This window comes from Globicephala melas, chromosome 4, assembly GCF_963455315.2.
Source record: "Globicephala melas chromosome 4, mGloMel1.2, whole genome shotgun sequence".
In the NCBI taxonomy this organism is placed as follows: Eukaryota; Metazoa; Chordata; class Mammalia; order Artiodactyla; family Delphinidae; genus Globicephala; species Globicephala melas.
In genome coordinates this window covers 12,274,202-12,297,175 of record NC_083317.1, presented here as the reverse complement: position 1 = coordinate 12,297,175, position 22,974 = coordinate 12,274,202, and the positions used below count along the sequence as shown (strand labels likewise).

Genomic DNA, 22,974 nt, shown 5'->3' with positions numbered 1-22,974 from the left:
GTGTGCATAAGAAAATAGGAATGTCTGTTACATAATTATAACGTTACACACTGTGGGGCACTTTGAGGGCAAGCCTGTGAAAGAGTACAGTGAAACTATTAGTGATTCTTTACTCAAGAACACATTTAAATAGAGTTACCATATGATCCAGGGATCCCACTCCTGGGCATACACTGGGAGAAAACTATAATTCTGAAAGACACATGCACCCCAATGTTCATTGCAGCACTATTTACAATAGCCAAGATATGGAAGCAACCTAAATGTCCATCCACAGATGAATGGATAAAGAAGATGTGGTACAGGGACTTCCCTGGTGGCGCAGTGGTTAAGAATCCGCCTGCCAAAGCAGGGGACACGGGTTCAAGACCTGGTCTGGGAAGATCCCACATGCCGCAGAGCAACTAAGCCTGTACACCACAACTACTGAGCCCACGTGCCACAACTACTGAGGCTCACGCACCTAGAGCCTGTGCTCTGCAACAAGAGAAGCCACCACAATGAGAAGCCCGTGCACCGCAACAAAGACCCAACGCAGCCATAAATAAATAAATAAATAAATAATTTTTAAATAAGTAAATTTAAATCTTCAGAAAAGTTTAAAAAAAAGAGTAAGTACTACTTTATAAACAAAAAAAGAAAAGAAGATGTGGTATATATATACAATGAAATACCACTCAGCCACAAAAAAGAATGAAATAATGCCATTTGTGGCAACATGAATAGACCTAGAGATTGTCATACTAAGTGAAAGAAGTCAGAGAAAGACAAATACCATATCACTTACAAGCAAATGAACTTATTTACAAAACAGAAGTAGACCCACAGACACAGAACACGAATTTATGGTTACCAAAGGAGAAGGGGGCTGGTGGGAGGGATAAATTAAGAGTTTGGGATTAACATATACACACTACTATATATAAAATAGATAACTAATAAGGGCCTAGCGTATAGCACAGGGAACTCTACTCAATACTCTGTAATGGCCTATATAGGAAAAGAAGTTAAAAAAGAGTGGATATATGTATATGTATAACTGATTCACTTTTCTGTACACCTGAAACTAACACAACATTGCAAATTATACCCCAATAAAATTTTTTTAAATAATAAAATAAAATCAAACATAACCAACAAGGACCTACTTTATAGCACAGGAAACTATACTCAATATTTTGTAACAACCTATTAGGGAAAAGAATCTGTAAAAGAATAGATATATATACAAATGTATAACTGAATCACTTTGCTGTATTCCTGAAACTAACACAACATTGTAAGTCAACTATATTTCAATTAAAAAAAAAAGCACATTTAAAAACAAGAACCATGAACAAGTGTTTCTCTGAAGCCACAAACATGACAGGCCTTTTTATTATCTGATGTTAGGAAGCAGCCTTAGGAGAGCGATCTGTTTACTGACCTGATGAACGGAGCATGCTGTGGTCTGATAAAAACAAACAGACAGACGCCCACTAACTGCTCGGAGGCTAGCAGCACATACTTGTTGTCTCTGGAGATGGTCTTCTGAAGTTCCACGGCCCAGAGCTTCTGATTTGTTGTGCTAACAGAAAATATTAAAGAGGGAATCTTCAAAAAGATGGTGACAGTAATATAGCCTGTTTTATAAGACAGTTGTCAATTATACCTTTATATGCCCACATTTAATAAAACTACTGACGTCACGAAATCCACACCAACAGTGAAGTCTTTACGCGGGCTGGGCTTTTTTGTTTGTTTCCTTTAAAAAGGAAAACCCAAAATTTAGCCAAAAGAACACCCACACTTCAAAGTCTATCCTATTACTCCCTTACAAAGAAAATATGAGCTTACTGATTAAATGAGTGCTCACCATGTGAGTAATCTCAAGCTTGTATACTTTATTTTTTCTTTAGTATTCATTGGGATAACAGAGAAGAACATGCTTCCAGATACATTCCACCGCCTTTTCTTATTTTTATGGGTTATAATATCTTAAAAAAAACCTTATAATGGAAAAATTTAAACAGCCACAAAAAAGAGATACTCATAAAATAAACCACCATACACCCATTATCCAGCTTCAACATTTATCAACATTTTGCCAATCATTCTTCTTCCATACCCCCTCCCCTTTTTTTAAACCTGAAATATTTTAACCCAAATCTGAGACATAGGCCATTTCACCCAGAAACACTTTGGTATGCACCTGTAAATGCAACAGGACATTTTCATTTTTGCATAGTCACAATGCCATTATCACACTCAAATATTAACGATTCTTTAGTATCATCTAATACTCAGTTCGTATTTAAATTTCCCTGATTATCTAAAAAAACCTCTTCTTACAGTTGGTTTCTTTAAAACAGGGTCCAAATAAGGTCCACACATTGCATTTGCTTGTCTCTTAATCTCTCTTAATCTTTAGCAGTCTCTCAGCTCACCCAACCCTCTTTTTAATGCTATTTATTTTTTAAGAAGCTGGGCTATTTGTCTGTAAAATGTTTAACAGTCTGGATTTGTCTGATGTGTCTTCATGGTACCTTGTTCCTCTGTCAGGTTTGTTTTAAACTGGTTACTCTAGAAGCTTGATTAAGAAACATTCAATTTTATTGATTTGTTTTGGCAAAAATAACCTCACAGGTGGTATAGTCACCCTTGCATGATAGTGGGAACTAATCTCTGTGATATTACACCCGATAGGCTGTTAGGACCGTGACAATTGACTCGTTGTAATAAAAAGTTACTCCACTGATCCTTCTTCTAAGGTTTTAACATCGACTGATGATCATTGCCTAGATCCATTATTTCATTAGGGGTTACAACCTGTTGACTTCATAATTTCAGCATTCCATGGGCATTTGTAATAAGTTGGAATTCTTCTATAAACAACTTCTCTCTTATCAACTACTCAGTTATTCTGAAACACAGTTCGTATAAAGAAGGTAGCAAAAATGCTTGAGTCTTTCTCTTTATACATTTTCAGAGTATTAAGTTTGTGCCCAAGAACCTCCAGTGGCGAGCAAAAACAATCTTCTTGTAGTTCCAGGTCATACAAACGATAAACGGTAAGCCAGAATACGACCTCACATCCACCCATCTAATCTATCTAACACCATGCCACACTGCCTCCAAAATACCAATTCAGAGCACGGATTCCCTACCAACCCCACCACCAAGACTTGGATTCTGAAAACAGAACGACAGCTTTCATCCCTTTCTTCAGCTCTCTCAATGAACCCTGATCACTCCATTCCAAACCACACACACCTCCCCACCTCCACATGCCCAATCCCCTGACCTCTATCTATCTACTTTCGGTTGCACCTACCGTCTTCTAACATGCTATATAACTTACTTATTCGAGTTATTTATTGTCTGTCTCCTCCACTAGAAAAGAAGGTGCACACAGGTAGGGATACTTGTCTGTTTTATTCATTGATGTATCTTTAGCACTTAGGGCAGGTGCTCTGTAGATATTGGTTAAATATATGAATGAATAATCACCATTTTCATTAAAGACTAATTTGATTAATCTCTACTTAGACCAACAACTGAACAATGTGTTTGGTACTGGGAGCCCTCAGAATATGTTCTAAGACCTGAATCTGTACTTTCAGGAAAGAGTCAAACAGCAAAATGAATGAAGTCGGAATTCTTTTCTACTTCCCTGTATAAATTGTTATTCACTTTAGCTAAGAAGAAAGTTGTCATTTTCAAGACTGATGACTATAATACCATACTATTTCAGTCCATAATTTTATTCTGAAAATCTTTTTTAAAAAGTCACAAAAGAGGACTTCCCTGGTGGCACAGTGGTTAAGAATCCGCCTGCCGGGCTTCCCTGGTGGCGCAGTGGTTGAGAATCCGCCTGCCGATGCAGGGGGCGCGGGTTTGTGCCCCGGTCGGGGAAGATCCCACATGCCGTGAGCCATGGCCGTTGAGCCTGCGCATCCGGAGCCTGTGCTCCGCAACGGGAGGGGCCACAACAGTGAGGGGCCCGCATAACGCAAAAAAAAAAAAAAAAAAAAGAATCCGCCTGCCAATGCAGGGGACACGGCTTCGAGCCCTGGTCTGGGAAGATCCCACATGCCGTGGAGCAACTAAGCCTGTGCACCACAACTACTGAGTCTGCGCTCTAGAGCCCGCGAGCCACAATTACTGAAGCCTGCACGCCTAGAGCCCGTGCTCCGCAACAAGAGAAGCCACCGCAATGAGAAGTCCGTGCACTGCAACAAATAGTAGCCCCCGCTCACCGCAACTAGAGAAAAGCCCGCGCTCAGCAACAAAGACCCAACGCAGCCAAAAATAAATAAATTAATTAATTAAATTAAAAAAAGAAAAAGATTCTTTAAAAAAAGTCACAAAAGATGGGCAACTACTCAACTTTTAAAGCAAGCATCATTTCTTAAAATAAAACACTTAAGCTTTCAATTTCACTAAAATAATCTGTATTTGTAATAACACTTCAGAACATCAGTTCTCTGCTGTGGTCGGGGAACATCCCTGGGGATCCCTAAAACCCATGAGGTCAAAACTGTCTCCCTAATATCGCTAAGAGATTGCCTTTTTCACTGTATTGACATTTGCATGATGGTGCAAAAACAATAAGTAAAAGTGCTGATGTCTTAGCAGGAATCCAGGCACCAAACTGTACTAGTTAGTATTCCTTATAATCTTTACCCCCATGCGCTCACAGTTTAAAAAAATGCCATTTCACCTAAGAAAATCCTGATGAAGCAGTAAACATTATTAATTCTGTCAAAGCTCAATCCTTGAGTCCCATCTTTATAGTATTCTGTGTGATGAATGGACAATACACATCAAGCACTTCTGCTGCATACTGAATGCATACACCATGGTTGTTTCAGAGAAAAGCACCTGATACTTTGAGGTCAGAGCTGAAATGCCCCTTTTTTCATAGAATATAAGAAAGAACGAGTGACAGACTATGGTTATTCAGATTTAGATTATTTGGCAAACAGCTTTTCAGCCAAGTCTGTGTTTTCAAGGGGAAAAAAAATAGCATCTATTCCCAAAGATAAAATTTATGTTTTCAAGCAAAATGGGAATCTTGATAAACCTGTATCTGCTACTCTGATCTTGACAGCTTCCACATACTTGAAGAATTTGCTGATGAGTGATGAAATTAACCAATATAATGTTTAATATTGTATAATGAAATGTGTCAAAATTTGGAAGATCTACATAACTCAGTGAACTAATATGTTCCAAATGACCAACACATGATGTTTCAAAATCATGCAAGGGTAAAAGATAGACCAATGTTTTAATATAACTGAGCACAAAAAGGTCATCGCTATGGTTTCAGATTCCACACTGCAACTAACCTTTGGGAAACTATTTGTTAAGTGGTATCAGAGAAGAAATGGTCTGAAAAGGCTATTAAGATATTTCGGTTTCCAGCTACATATTTATGTGATTTTCTTCATATAATTCAACCAAAACAACATATTGCAACAGACTAATGCAGAAGTAGATGTGAGAATACAGCCGTCTTAAGCCAGATTCTAAAGACATTTGCAAAACTATCAAATCAATGCCATCCTTCTCAGTAAATTTTTGTTTTGGAAAACAGCTACTTTTCAGGAAGAAAATGTGTTATTTATGTTAACATGTATGAGTTTATTATCATTGTTATTTTTAAATGAATTAAATGTTTTAAATTTTTCATTTTCAATTTCTAATGTGATACATATCAAGAGATAAAACTCACATAAATAAAAGTTCTTTAAGATTTTCAATATGTTTAAGAGTTTAGAAAGACCTGAAACCAAAAAGTTTGAGAACTGCTATTTTATAGTTTAAAAAGCATCTTCACATATATTCTCTCAATCTATCCTTGTAACAAGTACTTAGTTATCTGCTCCCCATGCCCGTCAACTAGAAAGTTTCCCTGTGTGTTACCTGGCTGGCTTACCTTGCACTCACAATGTTTCCAGCATTCAACTCTACCATTTCCTCAAAACCAATGGCAAATATATCAGTTGGTTTACTTCTTTTATCTACAATGAAGCATCCAGGAGAGACTTTTAAGAGATGGCCTTAGTTAAATGGCAACCCCCCTAGCCCCCAACCCAACTAAGATCAACATCAGATCTCATGAAAGTCCACTTTTGCGTTTCAAGTTTAACCAAATTCAAATTAAAGGCAAAACCCCCTGAGGGGGACAAAATTACTTTCCATTTAGTTTCTATTTAGGTGACCTAAGTTTGCCTATCTAAGACTGTTATTCTTGAAGATCCTTAAGTCCTTTCAGAAATCATTTTGAAAGAATTCTTGCTAAAGTTTGTACCATGGACAGCAGAGGAACAAGCCACTGCTCAAAGGCTAAAGTGACTCAAAATGGAGAGGGAAAGAAATTTTTCAGAAAGGGTACAAATAATAAAGTGGTTGAGTAACAGTCTCAAATTAGAGGAAACAGTTGAGAGGGATTTTTTACACTTAAATTTGAAGATTCCTAAGTGGAAGCAATCTAGGAAAATGAGAAGAGTCAGGGGCTCAGACTAACCCCTCTGTTCTAGCCATTAGCTCTCTCATAGCTGACAAGACCAAAAGAGAACAGAGCTGCTTTAGATAAGCAACCCCAGGGTACTTTGGGTGGCCCAAGCATTCAGAAATGAGGATAAATAGCTAGAGAAAGACTTATAAATACTATGAACAAATACTGAGAAAAAAAATTTATTGACTGCTATTATGTGCAAGGCCTATATACAAATCTTCTCATTTACTACACAAACACCTTAGGAGACAGATTATATTTGCCTTTTATTTACAGACAGGAAACTGAGGCTTTGGAGAACCTAAGCAACTTGCCCGAGTTCACAAATAAAATGCAGTGGCCCAACTCTGGAAGGAAACTGCCTGAGTTCAAACCCTGGCTGTGCCACTACTAGCTGTATGACCTTGGGCAGGTCACTTCTCTTACTGTGTCTCAGTTTCTCATCTGTGAAATTGGAATAATAATAGTGATGGTATATTAGGTCTGTTATAAGGATTAAATGAATAGATGTAAAGTAGTTAGAATTGTAGTATTAGCTGTTATTTTATTATTGTTATTATTACTACTACAACAACAGTTTCAAGTTAGGTTCAGTGTAAATGAAAAAGGGCATTTTAATAAAAGTTTAGGGAAATTCCCAGGGTTTAAGGTGTGACTGATTAAAGACAACTAAAAAAGGAAAATCTGCATCTCACAGTATTTCCTATGTACATCACCTTCATAAATAACACTTGGTAAATGTGTACCATTTGAAAAAGGAATTAAAGCTGACTTAAACGACGAAGGCCTCAAATCCTTGACTCTAGTTAGAATCTGAATACAAGCATCCTCAGCTCAGCGTTTGGTTCTGGCTAGTAAGAGCTTGGTGGCAGAGCACCCAAACTGAATGACAAGTCTTTACAAGGGTGAGTCAGTACCGTTTGCTATAAAGGGCCAACAAACGTCAAAACAAGTTTTGTAAAACTGCTCATGATCACCCTATTTCTTATCTTAGCAAATAAAGGACTGTATTTGAAAAATAGAACATATTAAATTTGAAAAATTATCAATCATAAAATAAGCTTCCTTTGTATCAGTCTAAAGAATAAAAACAGAACTAGTTTTTCTTATACGTGTAGTTACCTTAAAGATATCAATTTATGTACGGATCCAATTTCCTGAGAATCAAATAACAAAGAAAAGGATTTTTTATTTTACCATGTTTTCTTATGAAGTAGTAGATAAAGGTCTAGGAATACAAAAGACCTAAGATTTGAACAGATTTACCTATAAGAATGTTGGTCTTCAAATGTATAAATCCCAGTTTCTTTTATAAGGTAATGTATACTGTGAAGTGCCACATTTCTTTTCTAGATTAATAAATCACAGTCAGGGTTAATTAATTAAATCCGTATTATAAAAAGCCAACCTTGAAACTCCTGGATGCCAGCTAACTTGGGTGCATCGAGAAGCCAGTCAGTGAGGGTCTGATTCTTAAAAGCTATGCTGCGAAACTGCTTCCCGCCATTCACATTCCAGGTGCCCACACATACTCGAATTTTCTTGGGCTTTGAATACTTGTAGAAATTCTCACACAGGCTCTTTAGAACTTTAGAAGATGCTAATCGAGAACAAAACACAACAGAATTTTGGCTGCTTTTAACCATTTACAAAAATTGATTTTCATGACTGAGAAATGATGGCTGGAAAGTACAATTACCATCATCAGCACAAAGAAGCATCAGATACATGCATAAGCACAAAAAAGACAGCCTTGAACACAGAGCCCAGCACAATGCAATTAACCAACACAACTTTTAAAAAATCATACATTAAGTACAATAGCCCAAGTAAAAAAACTATTACAAAATTAATGCAGCAACAAAAAAACATGCAGAACAAACAGTTCTGTTTCACTGAAATGGTACACTATTTTATGAAATACAAAAGCACAGACTGCACATTTTTAGGAATATAGCAACTGACTTTCATACAGCTTTCATTCGGAGGCTAGTAAAAATATGTTACTTCTCCCCAAACAAAAACATTCAAGAACCATTACATTTAGGATTCTAGCTACTGACAGGTGGTTTAATGAATAATGGCCCCCTGACAAAACACAAATTATGGACAATAATGAGAGGATGGAGATGAAGCCATGACTAAATGCCTCCCAGCTCAGAGGAGACACCAAGTCCTTACAAACATTCTGCAAGGCCCCAAACAACCTGCCCCACCTTTCTGCCCTCACCTGCCACCCCATCCCTGTTCTCTCACTGCTCAGCCACTGGACCCTCACAAGAATGGAAGCTCCATGAGGGCAGAAATGGTCTAATATCCCTAGTGACTAGAAGAGCGCCTGGTACATAGTAAGTGCTCAGCAAGTAATGGTTAAATGAATAAATGTTCAATACATTTTGAATCCTCAATCCTTTCCCCACCTATTTTTTTGACTTCCACCTATCCTTCTTCTTCCTAAACCATGCTTCATTTAGGTTAAGTCAAATCCTTGGCACTTAAATTAACAGAGCCTTAACAGGACTTCAATCTAAAGACAGAGAATATGCCCTTAACGGGCGGTTAACTGGCAAGAGGAAAGGGAAATCACAATGGTGCTCACCTTTCACCACAGGATCTTATTTTATTACGATATTAATTATTATTGTTGGATACCAAGGTACATACAGCAAGCAGTCTTGTGAGAGAACGAGTGAAAGAGGCAAATAACTTTTTCGGATTAGAGTGAAAATAGTTTGACCTGTGAATCCCATGAAAGGACTGCTGATTTACATGACAAGCACGTCCCCACTGTTCCCAGGGGCAAACGTGCACATTTCTAGCCCTCTTGCTATTTGATTTGATTACTCATATAGAGGTGTCCAGTGGTAATGAAAGCAGATTATTTGTTCTGGCCTGTTGGTATGGTTAACTGAAAGCCTGCTGAACCTGGATAAAGAATAATTCTCTATTACTACAGATTATCAGTGGTCTTTCTAATTGAAGTCATTGCCATTGTTACTGCTAGAAAACAGCTTCTACAATCTTTTCTACATCAAAACACAAGTTCCATAATGATTTAACAGCTTAAAATATCCAGCAAGACAAATAATGAATTGTGTGAACAAAAACATGTTGCCACGTTGGGTGAGCTACTAAAGTCTGTTTACAAATGGAATAAAAAGTTTACAAAAAATTCCTAGTTTATTCTTAACTGGTTGGCACCTTAATGTGCAGAAAGACATGAGTCTATGTTCAAACAGATGTCCATCCCTAAATACCATACCATTTCAGAAAATGGATTCCATGACGTAACTCAAAAATATACCCAAGGACTCTCTTCCTCCATCCTTCTCAAAAAAATTGCCAATAGTTTCTCAAAACACTCAGCACAATAACTAAGTGAAACAAATCTTAAGGGATACCAAATCTTAAGTGAAAGTCTTTTTCAGCTAAATTTCTGGCAAGAGTTTAGCTTTTGCTCATTTCACCACAGATTCAAGTTTAAAGACAAGATCATAAACCTTGTCCAGAGAATGAAGGCGTGAGATTCCTAAGAACAGGAAAGGCAAGAAAAATAATGACCTTTAGGTCTTACACACTTAACTCTTCTAAGTTTGTTAGCAATCTTAATGCTTTTTAAAAGATTTCAGATCATATTTTAGTACACTAAATGCCTTTTAAAATATTATGTGTGAGAAGCACCACTGAGTAGTCATAAATATCACAGTACTCGGGCATTAATCCGAAAGAGTCACACCTGGGTTTCTTCCAGTAGCCTATAAAGAGTAAGATATAACACTAATAATGTTTGTTCAATGAAATATGAAAGTAAAATGAAAACTAGATGACCTACATTTAATTGGAATTAAGCATTTGCTACAGGAATACAAAGAGCATTGCATATTTCCTTCTAAACGAAATACTTAGTTTTCTCAAACTCAAAATATTTTTCTCAGATTAAAACAAGGTTATCAATTTATCATGTTAGATTCGGAGGGCAAAATAAAGTTTCCATTTATTTGTGGCTTTATTTATATACAACATCAACTTTTTAAAAAAATAGAGAAAAAGTTGCTTTTATTTACAGATTGATTTTCTATACTGTACCTGACTGTAATGTCTGTTCAGAAACTATGGATGCATCAAGAAGAAAACAAAGAATCATTAGTAAAACAGCAAGTTACAGCTGAAGTCTAGAATGTTATGACAAAACATTCTCAGACAGCCTCATTTTTTTCTTTTGATTTAGTTTGAGGAGTTAATTTTTTTCTGATGGCTGTAGGACACCAAAGATAAAAATAAATGATGATGACTGATGCAAACCTTCTGCATCTAAGAAAAATCCTATGGGGACTCAGTGATGTCCAGAGTTTCACAATCAGAAGGGTCTAGGACTGCTTTCCAGGCTACTCCCGTATGTAAGTCTGTGTGTGTGCACGTGCATATACTTGTGAGGGAGAATATGAACCTGAAAACCTAAGAGGCTGGAGGACTTTGAAATACTGAAGTTACTGCCCTTACACCTTGTAGCATTCTTTCTGGGACTCACCAGCTGGTAAGTACTATCAGTTCAGTTATAACAAAACATATACATTCCAGCAAAATCACCATGCTAGGCAAAATGGTGCCAATCCCCACAGGCACAGGGCTTATGGCAAAAATGGGGTTCGGGCACAACATTCAAACACTTCGGCAATGACGTGCCAAGAAAGATAGGAACCTAATATAAAAACAGTAGCAGAATTTTACGCATGTTAGATGGTTAAGGAATGTACGAATACGTCTAAAATACGGCACTTCATTTTGACAAAGACCTAAGGTTTGCTCATAGAAATGGGCAGCAGGAGGCCTGTGCTTGTAAGTAATTGTGAATCCTGGGAGAAGAGGTCTCTGCAATTGGACGGTAAGTTGTAACACCAGTTACGGATGGATCTGGTGAGCGGAGGGAGAGATGTCTCAGGTGCACGCACATGTGTATGTGTGTTGTGTATATTTCCACCCAACGCAGTTCTGCTGGGTGCAGCTTTCCGCATTTCCCCAGCATTATTACCAGTGAAATCACGCATAAACTACTGCAGAACTGGCATTATACTCAAAATGTTCCCTGATATAGCATCCATGTTGGAACAAAATTCCCATTCTCAGAATAAGCATTAGAGCAGAACTGACTGTACTTTTTTTAAGGGTATATTTTTCATATAGTAAAATGTGCAGGAAACCAAAAAAACTGATGATCAAGTCTGGGAATTACTCAGGTCCCTCACTTCTTCTCTTTCCTTCAATGGCTTACTTTCAGTTGTTGCTGATAAATGCCTCCATATCAAAGTAGGCACAGGTGGAAAGAGGTGATAAGATGCAAATCAGTCAGCGTCTACTGCTGGAAGCCAGGAAGAAAGCTTGATGTTAAAAGGAGTAGCTAAGATCAGATTCTGGTTTTCAGAGCTTTAGTAGACTTCAGTCCCCAGCCTACTCACAGACCCCTGAGGAGCTGACTGTAATTAACTACCTTCAGCACCATGCAGAATTCTGAAAGAATCCATGATAACGTATTTGACTAAGTAATGACCCAAGAGTACATAATTCGATGAAGAACAATTTCTCCTACTTGAACAGAGAAAACTGAAAGGTTTGGTTTGGGGGGGTAACAGAAGAAATGAAAATGTTCAGAGTGCTACAGTGTTAAAATAGAAAAAAATATGAAATTAAGGAAGTCTATTAAGTTTTACAATGTATATTGAGTTTTCCCACGATACTGCTTAATATACGCTCACTGATATGAGCTCAAATTCTTTTGATTTTAATGAAAGACACAGTGAAAGATAAACAGCCATTCTGAAAGCCATATATTTATGTCAAATATTAAAATTGGGAATGATGGTGTCCAATAATAAGCATTTTAAAATTATTAATATGATTTAATGCTTATTCAAACAACAGCATTTAAAAGGTAGGACCAAGTTATAGAAACTTTTGGGGTGGTGATTAGCTAAATAACCAACAAAGGTATTGTTTTTTTCAATAAAGCAATGTTTTCTACATAATTATTAAATACTCTACTGAAAGTACTAGCTGAATATTTTATGAATTCCTGCCTTATATAAAGTTAGCAATACTTAAACCATTTCCCTCCTCAATCATAATCTATAAAAGAAAACATGCATGGGCCTCGGTTTTAGCTTAATAATTCCACTAATGATATAGACGTTTTAGGAGAGATAAACTTCCTTTGGAGAATGCAATTTTAGAAAATTACACGGACAGAAATTCCTTCCAAAACTATTTTAATCAACTCAATCTAAAAAGTATTTACGTAAGTAAGTTTACATTTACCTCTTGGACTTTTAGAAGGAATATAAACAATATGAAGTAAAATATAAAGTAAGGACGCATACCACGCAAACTTCCAGTAGTTAAAAGGGCTCGAGCTTTGTCAGCTAAATCACTATTTAAAGTATTTCCCAGTAGCAAAACATCAATGGCCTCTTGCTTGGAGCTGTCAAAGAAGTTATTCTGAATTGTTCTACTAACAGAACGAGCACCATCTTTTAACTTTCCAGCCTGTTGGGGAAAAAAGCATGGACTTTCATTCTAAATTGTTTTTATTCAATAGGTATTCTGAAACTTTAAATAAGTTTTATATGACTTTACTGTAATAAAAAGGACCTAATTATTCTATTTTGAATATCAAACCATCACATTAAAATGCCTCAAGATGTCACTGTTTCTTTTCCTCTTTTGGATAACAGCTCTGCACAGAGACAGAAGAAGCTCAGCGCCACAACTGCATCCACTAATGATATCTAGAGCCTTAAAAGTTTAAAATTGTTTACTATAAAGGAAATAAACTGAAATATACTTATTCAAGACAAGGAAATTACTTCTTACATAGTAACTTTTAGACCTGGGGATGGATGGGATAGGTGGGGAGAAGCAGGGGAGATAAAGGACGATACACTGCACTTGCATGTTCTCAGGAAAACTTCAAAGTACTCTAATAGTAGAAAAATAAAATTGAAATTGCTCCCAATAACTTACATTAGTTAAAACTAAAATTGAATATGAGAACGAAGGTCTAGTCTGTAACATGTAAGCTACAGTTTGTATATTTTAGGTCACTTTGCCTATGTAAATATAAGTAATAAAAATAAATATATGCCAATTCCTACAGTGAGAGAGCCGATTACAACTTCTAATGAACATATATTTTACTCAGGTGTGTTAGCTATCATAAAGATATTTTAATCTTACAGATTTTGATGATTGTTTTAAAAAAACAACAACAAACTCTTGCCTTTTAGAAAAAGAACTTTAGTTTGCAATATGTAATTTTTATTCCTTAAAGAAATAACAGGAATTTGAGGCTTAAAATGTTATTTCCTTCCATAAAACATATGCAAATGACATTATTTGAAAAGAGACTCACCATTCACATTATCAGGCAATTAATCAAAAGGAACCCAGAGAAAGGAAAAGAAAGAGCAGTTCAGATGTTAGATTTTAGTTCAATTCAGACTAGAATATTTAATACATAAAAGTTCATATCTATTTTGTTAGAGATAAAAGACCGCTGAAAATATATGTAACCTCTGTACATAGATAGTCAACTGCAGAAACAAAAAGGCAGAACATAAAAGAATATTTTAAGCAATAGTTGTAGAGAATCAGGTTTAAAAGCAAGAATTATGTTCTTTATTCAAAAGGAATACATGAAAGTTTAACAATCTCGGGTTTTCAAAAATAGGGACCATTTAAGGGGGCTTCCCTGGTGGCGCAGTAGTTGAGAGTCCGCCTGCCAATGCAGGGGACACGGGTTCATGTCCCGGACAGGGAAGATCCTATATGCCACGGAGCGGCTGGGCCCGTGAGCGATGGCCGCTGAGCCTGCGTGTCCAGAGCCTGTGCTCCGCAACGGGAGAGGCCACAACAGTGAGAGGCCCGCGTACCGCCAAAAAAAAAAAAAAAAAAAAAGGGACCATTTGAGATGTAAATATTTGTAAATGTCAGTACAAATTATTTCTGTGAGTTGAACAAAAGGAACTTTTGCAGGTAAGGCCAATGCCTCTGAACAGAGGCATGACACTTTATGAAACACAGAAGAGGAGGAAGATTTGGAAATTAAAAGAAGACTTTGTGATGATGAACTTCAGCTGCTATATTGAAGCGGCTAAATAAGAAACTATAAAAGTGGTAAATGTCCCTGTTTCTATTTCTGGGGATAGGGATTTAGAATATTAAATTCAATGCAGGCCAGGAGACATAAAAGGTCAATATTTAAGTATATAAAATAATGAAAAATACCTCAAGTATGCACCCAAAGTCCCTCAGTAAGGGTCAAACACTAAAGGAGAAAGTAGTCTGTAGATAAAAGTAATGACGAGGCACAGACTTATAATTATGTCCATATTTCACACTTCCTTTGCACATTTTGATAGCCTCCTTTTCAAGGTAAGAAAAGAAAAAGAATAAAAACCTAAGCCCTGGGCTTCCCTGGTGGTGCAGTGGTTGAGAGTCCGCCTGCTGATGCAGGGGACACGGGTTCATGCCCTGGTCTGGGAAGATCCCACATGCCGCGGAGCGGCTGGGCCCATAAGCCATGGCCGCTGAGCCTGCGCGTTCGGAGCCTGTGCTCCGCAACGGGAGAGGCCACAACAGTGAGAGGCCCACGTACCCCGCAAAAAAAAAACAAAAGCAAAAACAAAAACAAAAAACAAACTTAAGCCCTAATAGCATTTGGTTCACAGTGGGTGTGGCATAAATTGCCCATTGATTTATTGGTCCATCCAGCATTTATCACACATCTATCCAACAGAATGCACTGCGTCAAGTGCTGGGTAAACAAAGTCAAATAAGACAAGACTCTTTATTGGGAAGACTATGATTTGGGAGGGAGGGGAGGTTTTGTTTTGTTGTTTTACTTTTTTAATTAAAAAAAAATTTTTTTTTGGCCGTGCCACACAGCAAGCATGTGGAATCTTAGTTCCCCAACCAGAGATCAAACCCATGCCCCCTGCACTGGAAGTGTGGAATCTTAACCACTGAACCACCAGGGAAGTCTCTGATTTTTTTTTTTTAAAGAAAAACATATTTGGGGGAATTCCCTAGCAGTCCAGTGGTTAGGACTCTGTGCTTCTACTGCAGGGGGCCTGGGTTCGATCCCTAGACCAGGAAACCAAGATCCTGCATGTCGTGCTGTGCAGCCACATACACACACACACACACACACACACACACAAAACCAAAGGTTTAAAAGAAACATATTTTTAATCAAAATAATATGAAAAGTAAAACAGATATTATGCAGGTGAAAAATCATTTTAAAAAATGTGAGGAACACATATCTAAGCCTAGTGGATTATCACTAAACAACTGAATATGTCATGTATACGTGTCCCTCAAACCTAGGGAAATAACTATCTGTTCAATCATTAGTATCCACTATAGAAGGAAGTGTTAAAGAGGACATAAAAGCATGATAAAGCAGAATTCTAAAACAGATACCTTATAAAAACCAAACTATTAATTTAAAAGAGTCCATTTAAAGCTTTATTAAAGAAGGAAAAAGGATCTTTTATAATGTTATGATAGATCTAGATCTACCTTAGCCTTTCCTTCAAGAGCTCCAGTTCCTGCATAAATCTTACTGATTGAATCACCATTCACAGACCACATTGACCGAAAAACTTCTTGGAAGCGAGTCACCAGCTGAGGCTTTTCAGCTAAGCCGAGAGCTTCCAATTGTTTAGTTAGCATCTAAAACAGCAAAAGAGAAACTTTCGTAAGTATATGAATACATTCATTATGATGTGACTTTTTAAGAACTACCAGAATCAAACCAAGAATTTACAGTTACAGGACTTTGTGGGTCTGGATTCTGAAAACACAAGTTTACTATTTTCCACCATGTCAATTTCTAAAGTAAATATCACATCAATGAAACCTACAAGTAACTCAGTATTCCCTTGCAGTAATAAGAACTTCTTTCTGGTTAAATGATATTAAGCTTATCAAAATAGCCCTATGGGGAATTGCCTGGCGGTCCAGTGGTTAGGACTCCCCTCTTTCACTGCCGAGGGCCCAGGTTCAATCCCTGGTTGGGGAACTAAGTTCCCACAAGCCGCGCAGCCAAAAAGCAGGAAAAAAATGTCCCTATAAATCAGACTAGTTTATCTTGTTCACCTAAAAGAACAATACACAACAGCACGCATTGGAGCAGAGAAATATATCAATATTCACCTCGTTTATTTAAATATATGTAGAAATAACTAAGTTTCTTTAATTTCTGGATTTGGGTCTACACATTTGGGTAATTAAGGTCAGGAGATTGTGAGAAAAGTAGAGCTGCTCTTGAATTGTTATCAAAATTTTAAAAGTGAGTCATATCTCTGAATAAAGTCACGACAGCTTCTAATGTATAAAATTCGTATCAGTAAAGCATATAAGGGAGAACTAGGGGGGACACAGCATGCAAGGAATGCAAGGATCTTTGGGCTCCCACAGTTCCTTCATCACAGTAGAAGTGTTCAGAAAAGTTATTGGTCTTTACTATGAATGACTCTTAGCCTTGAAGTCTGGCAAAGGCAAAGCAACGTATAATCCTTATCCAGTCTCTTTCTCTTATTTGGAATCTAGTCGATGTCTTGCATTTTTACTTAACTCCCTCCCATTTGTGTTTCCTTTTATCTTGTCTATAAGTGGACATTATCCATAATTATAGAGGGATCAAACATTAAAATAATATTAAAAACCCTATACTGGGTTTATCTGATTGCCTAGAGACCTACACCAGGGCTACTCTTTGCTGGCATGGAGTATTAACAAAATCAGCCTCCGGCATCTCCTTTATCATTTATACCTCCTTCTTCAAGGAACTGGGCAAAAGTGGCCTTCACTACAAGTAGTTTGGTTTTGCCTACACTAGCAGTATATTTTGTAACCAGTCAACCAACTGCTATACTAGGGAGTATTCTCACACCTAACAACAGACAGTGGGTAGTCAGCTAAGTCAGATTCTAACACTTGTTCTACTTTTAATGAAGATGTTCAAGTACTTCACTAAGCTTACTCTCAGAATCTAACTAAATGTTTTTAGCCACTTCAGAACAGAACTCAAAACAAACCTGAGCCGTGTGATAAACTCCATCCCTAGGACCAAATTCCTGCTTTTACTTTTATTTCTGTTGTATTTTCTAAGTAAACCTCAAGGACAGATTTCAAAAAAGGCAAAGCAGTAAAATTTACTTAGTTACATGAAAACTACATTTTTGTAGTAGACAATTCTATACATTGTACTTGCATTTCGAGAAAGAAAGACCCTCAGTTGCAGAGTAACTAATTAACCAATATTCTGGCCAAATTTAAGATCCTCTGTTAGAGGAAATAAGAACCTGTTACTTCCTATTCCTGTTTTTCATAGTATTTGAGAACTATGCTAAGTTCCTATGGAACTAAATGAAGACCCACAATAGCCTTATGAACCTAACTGCTGCGTAATAGGCAAGACTTAGAAATCTCAGCATTGCTACACAGTTTGTCAAATAGTTGAGATTATGCCTAAATTAGACTGAATTTGATATATAAATAGTAAAGGAAAAAACTTTTAAACAGAGACTTCGTTACAGAAGTTGGCTCTCATTCACTCTCCTTCTAACAATGACATTTTCATCTGGTCCTGTTTTTTGTAGCTACTGATTTGAAAATGCCATGTAAATGGCACTGGATCAGACTCTGTCGAAAATATAATCCTATAGGGTTGTACATGTGAAAACAGATCCTCCCCCATTCCAAAAAGACTTTTAAAAGACAACACAGAGAATGAAGGCCAAATATATACACGTTTGTTTGTTTTTTCTTCACACACACTATACACGTATTTCTTTTCTTTATCCAAAAGACAGGCAGAAAGAGGCAATTACTGGAATAGTATAAATAGCAGGGGTTTTTTTTAAGGGAAAGTTAAGGAACAATAGAGGGAAACAGATGCTATCTAAAGAAAGTATTTAGAACAGATAAAGGAAACGTTTAAACGAAAAGGGATGTTGCCCCCTCCCCCAAAGAAAAAGACTAGAAGTAAAGAATGCCTTTAGCATAACTTCATTTTGTGAAAAGTCATTAATGAGAAACATAAATATTACAAAAGCACTGAAAAAGGCATTTGATACAAGTTGCACAGACATATTTTATTCTTTTTACCTCTAAGCCAAGGAATGCCTGCACACTATTTGTTCTATCAAGACAATCCAAGCAGTTTGTTCGAACTGTACCACTCTGGCATCTGTAACAAATTCAGTGAAATTAAGCAGACAGTTTAAAACAAAAATAACAAACCTAAAACAAACTGAGAAAAATTAAGCTGATTAAAGTGTAGCATCTACTTTCTCCCCCCCCCCAACTTTCTGGTCTAACAGTTCTCAAACACACAAAAAAGGTGAAAGAGTTTTACAGTGAACACCCATATACCCACCATCCAGATTCTACAACTGTTAACATTCTGCCACACATTTTTTTTTTAGATTTGCAAGATAGATTTTATTATCTCCATTCAATTTGTTGAAAACACAAAAGACTTTAGAAAGTCACAAGGAATTACATTGAATTGTTTTCTTGTTACCTGACTTTTGGGAACACAGAGAAAGGGAAAAGTTGAGTACTCTATTCAGATGCCCCTAATTATTTGTAAAATCATTATCTTCAAGAGCTGTAGCATCAGCTTACATTTATTGAGTATTTTAGGCTTTCAAGTCCCTTCATACACATCATTGAACACCCTCAATAACCTATGAGGGGGAAAATGTCTATTATAGACTGTATCTTCTTCACTAATCCATGAGCTCCTTTAAGGCAGGAAATGCATCTTGTCTTTCTTGGACCTCTCCCTCCTAGCACAGCCTCTAGCTCCTAGCAGGCATTCATTAACTATTAAGGGAATCTGGGTCATTTGTAGCATAAGAAATAGACTCCTAATAGCTAAGTGACTTATCCAGGCTCACAAAATCAGAAGGGGAACAAACTAGAATTTGAACTCAAGTCACCTAATTGTAAGTCCTCTATACTCACCCCCTCCATGGCACTGTTCAGGGGGGATTTGTGACCACATCCTAATTGAAATGTGCCATATATTCTTTATTACATATCTCTCTACTCAACCACATCCACTTATTTTTTTTGTTTCCAAATAAATGATTTATGTAGATTATAATTAAACCATGGGTAATTATTAGTCAAATCCATTTTACCTGCCTTCACTAATCAAGGTCATTTTAAGACTTGCACATCCTCCAAGCAGCAGGCAGGCTAAGCAATAAGATGTTTGTCCAAGTTATTTTCCAGGGACTTGGAGTCAGCTGTGTATAGCTGGAGATGAGCTGGTTAAGACTGGATAGGACCAAGCTGAACTGGTTAACACTGGTTAGGACCACCAACCCTCCAACTGGGCATGTGTGAATGTTGAGTCAGTGACCTTTTGATGTCAGAGGGCCAAAAACTCCACCCTCAGACCATGCTAAGCACCTCCATTTTTGAATGTGCAGAGGCCTTCATAGAACGATGATGATTACCACTTATTTTTAATTAGGCCAGTAGTTAGGAGCCAAACACACATTCAGATTTATAACCCCATAGTTCCGTATCAGAGCAGACAATAACCAATGTCTTCTTTTTTTTTTTTGCATTTAATAATCCTTACTGGGGTCTTCCCTGGTGGCGCAGTGGCTAAGAATTCACCTGCCAATGCAGGGGACACGGGTTCAAGCCCTGGTCCAGGAGGCTCCCACATGCCACGGAGCAACTAAGCCTGTGCGCCACAACTACTGAGCCTGCGCTCTAGAGCCCGTGAGCCACAACTACTAAGCCTGCTTGCATAACCACTGAAGCTCGTGTACCTAGAGCCCGTGCTCTGCAACAAGAGAAACCACCGCAGTGAGAAGCCCGCGCACCACAACGAACAGTAGCCTCCGCTCACCGCAACTAGAGACAGCCCGCATGCAGCAACAAAGACCCAACACAGCCAAATAATAATAATAATCCTTACTGAAGCCAAGAAATATTATTAATTTTTTTTTTTTTTTTTTTTTTTTTTTGCAGTACGTGGGCCTCTCACTGCTGTGGCCTCTCCCACTGCGAAGCACAGGCTCCGGAAGCACAGGCTCAGCGGCCATGGCTCACGGGCCCAGCCGCTCCGCGGCATGTGGGATCCTCCCGGACCGGGGCACGAACCCGCATCCCCTGCATCGGCAGGCGGACTCCCAACCACTGCGCCACCAGGGAAGCCCCTAAGACATTAATTTTAAGAGAGAAATGTAATAGCCTCAGAGATAGCAGCATGAGATCTGGAGCCAGATAAATCAAGCTCTACCGTTTCCTAGTTATATGACCTGGGGCAGATGATAGCTTTGTGCCTCCGCTTCCTCAAATGTGAATGGAGATAATAAAAGAACTGATCTCTACGATTGTTATTATACTTGTAAAGACTAAGTGTACTGCTTGACCCATGGTATGTACCCAGTAATGTAAGCTATTACTAGAAAGAAAGGAAAACAAGCTTAAAATCAAGTAAAATAAAGGAAGGTATTTTATTTAATTAAATAAAATTATAGCAAAGTCCCAATTTAAAGAAAAGAGAAACAGAGCAGTCAAACCTTTGAACTTCACTTCCATTGAAATAAAAAAATCCATAATCCAGAAACTTCTGGACTTGAGGTTTAAGAACACTATGTAATTTTTCTGCCTTTCCTCCTTTAACCATTTGATGATAGTCAAAATTCACCATCTGGATGTCAGTTGCATGTTCAGAAGCTTTCAAATGACTCTGAAAATAAAAGGTAAATATTCATTTAAATGTTAACTAAATATGATCTTATCAATATACTGTTATAAATGGAACTTTACATTTTAAATGAAAATCTCAGCAGGTCCTTGAAATCTTACTAATCTCACAAAGCTTTCATCGCCACTGGCAGTAAAATGGAAAATTACTTGCTGATATCTTATGGCATCTTTTTCCTAAAACCTCATATACTATCCCGGAAAGATTGGGTATGGCATGATTAATATCAGGGAACTTAAATAACATTCCCATCTGGTTTAGAAAATGAAAAATGATTTCCAGCCACCAGCGTTTCATTTTTTACCATAAAAATATAATGACTTTATATTACAGAATCTCAAAATAAAATAGCTTATTTTTTAAGACAAAGCCCATTGAAAAATTCATTTTTCTATACCTTCAATATATACAAACGTTTCAAAAGTTTACCATAAAAAGTTTACCACATTCTCTAAAGTATAAGTTGTTTATTAACAATATTAAAACAAAATAGCCAAATAATTAATTTTGGACTTCATTAGCTTAAACTTTAGAAAATGTTTTCTAACCATTTTGTTTAAGTTTATAATCTTATGTAACACTATAATTTATATCAATTCAGACTCAATAAACATTTATGAAAAATATTTTTCCTTAGAAGTCAGACATTTCTTTAGGTTCTTATTTAATGAAAATTCTCAAATTTTCTCTCATCAGTACAAGAAGTCTTGTGTGTATACAAATGCATTATTCAACATTTCATAGGTTTAAAACAGTGACTATGGTTTCTAGGAAATAGGCAAGACGATGAACAGATGAAGGAGGAAACTGCCTGGTATCTTTTTTTTTTTGGCAGTATGCAGGCCTCTCACTGTTGTGGCCTCTCCCGTTGCGGAGCACAGGCTCCAGACGCACAGGCTCAGCGGCCATGGCTCACGGGCACAGCCGCTCCGCGGCATGTGGGATCTTCCCGGACCGGGGCACGAACCCGTGTCCCCTGCATCGGCAGGTGGACTCTCAACCACTGCGCCACCAGGGAAGCCCTGCCTGGTATCTTTATGCCAGTGACAGACAAGCATTTTTTAGGGGGAGGGTATCCTTCTGCTTCTCTACAACATAAATAAGCAGATTAGAAAACAGGGTCAATTGCCTTGAAAGCTTTCCATAATCCCAATTTCAGCAAGATTATCCTAAACTGTTACCTAATTGCCCCAAAGAATGAATGGTTCCAACAAGTACCCAATCTTTTTCTAGGAAGTAATTTACTTCCTGGAAGAATCTGATTATTGTATTATTTAAAAATACCATTCTAGGTGTCCATGGGCCAGAACAGAAGAAAAAAATGATCACACTTACCTGGAAAGCCTTACTTAGCATATGTTCCCCTTCCTTAGATCCGAGCAAATTTACTATTATTTGTTTACCATATAAATTCTTAAGTGTTCTAAAATGCCTATTAAAGAAAGAAAGGAAATAAACGTATGTCAAATGACAAGCCAAAAACCTTTTTCAATAAACAGGAACCCATTATTAAACAGGACCCACGTGGCAGTATTTTATTCTTTCTTTTTTTTTGGCTGTGCCTTGTGGCATGTGGGATCTTAGTTCCCCTACCAGGGATCGAATCCAAGCCCCCTGCAGTGGAAGTGCGGAGTCTTAACCACTGGACCACCAGGGAAGCCCCTCAACT

At 37.4% G+C, this 22,974-nt stretch overlaps 1 protein-coding gene across 12 annotated transcripts in view; it reads right to left on the bottom strand.

Annotated features, from left to right (window-relative positions):
• SYNJ1 (synaptojanin 1) overlaps positions 1-22,974 on the bottom strand; it is an 89,120-nt gene that overhangs the window by 30,569 nt on the left and 35,577 nt on the right. For 6 of the 12 annotated variants that reach the window (XM_060297836.1, XM_060297842.1, XM_060297844.1 and 3 more), the window contains 9 exons: positions 22,641-22,737; positions 21,118-21,287; positions 18,674-18,755; positions 16,082-16,234; positions 12,877-13,042; positions 10,592-10,615; positions 7,914-8,105; positions 5,924-6,008; positions 1,427-1,567 (listed from right to left, as the gene is read on the bottom strand). In XM_060297836.1, coding sequence (XP_060153819.1) covers positions 1,427-1,567; positions 5,924-6,008; positions 7,914-8,105; positions 10,592-10,615; positions 12,877-13,042; positions 16,082-16,234; positions 18,674-18,755; positions 21,118-21,287; positions 22,641-22,737 — 1,110 coding nt within the window. The remainder of the gene's footprint in view (positions 1-1,426; positions 1,568-5,923; positions 6,009-7,913; positions 8,106-10,591; positions 10,616-12,876; positions 13,043-16,081; positions 16,235-18,673; positions 18,756-21,117; positions 21,288-22,640; positions 22,738-22,974) is intronic. The other 6 variants (XM_060297837.1, XM_060297839.1, XM_060297845.1 and 3 more) reach the window with 2 other exon arrangements.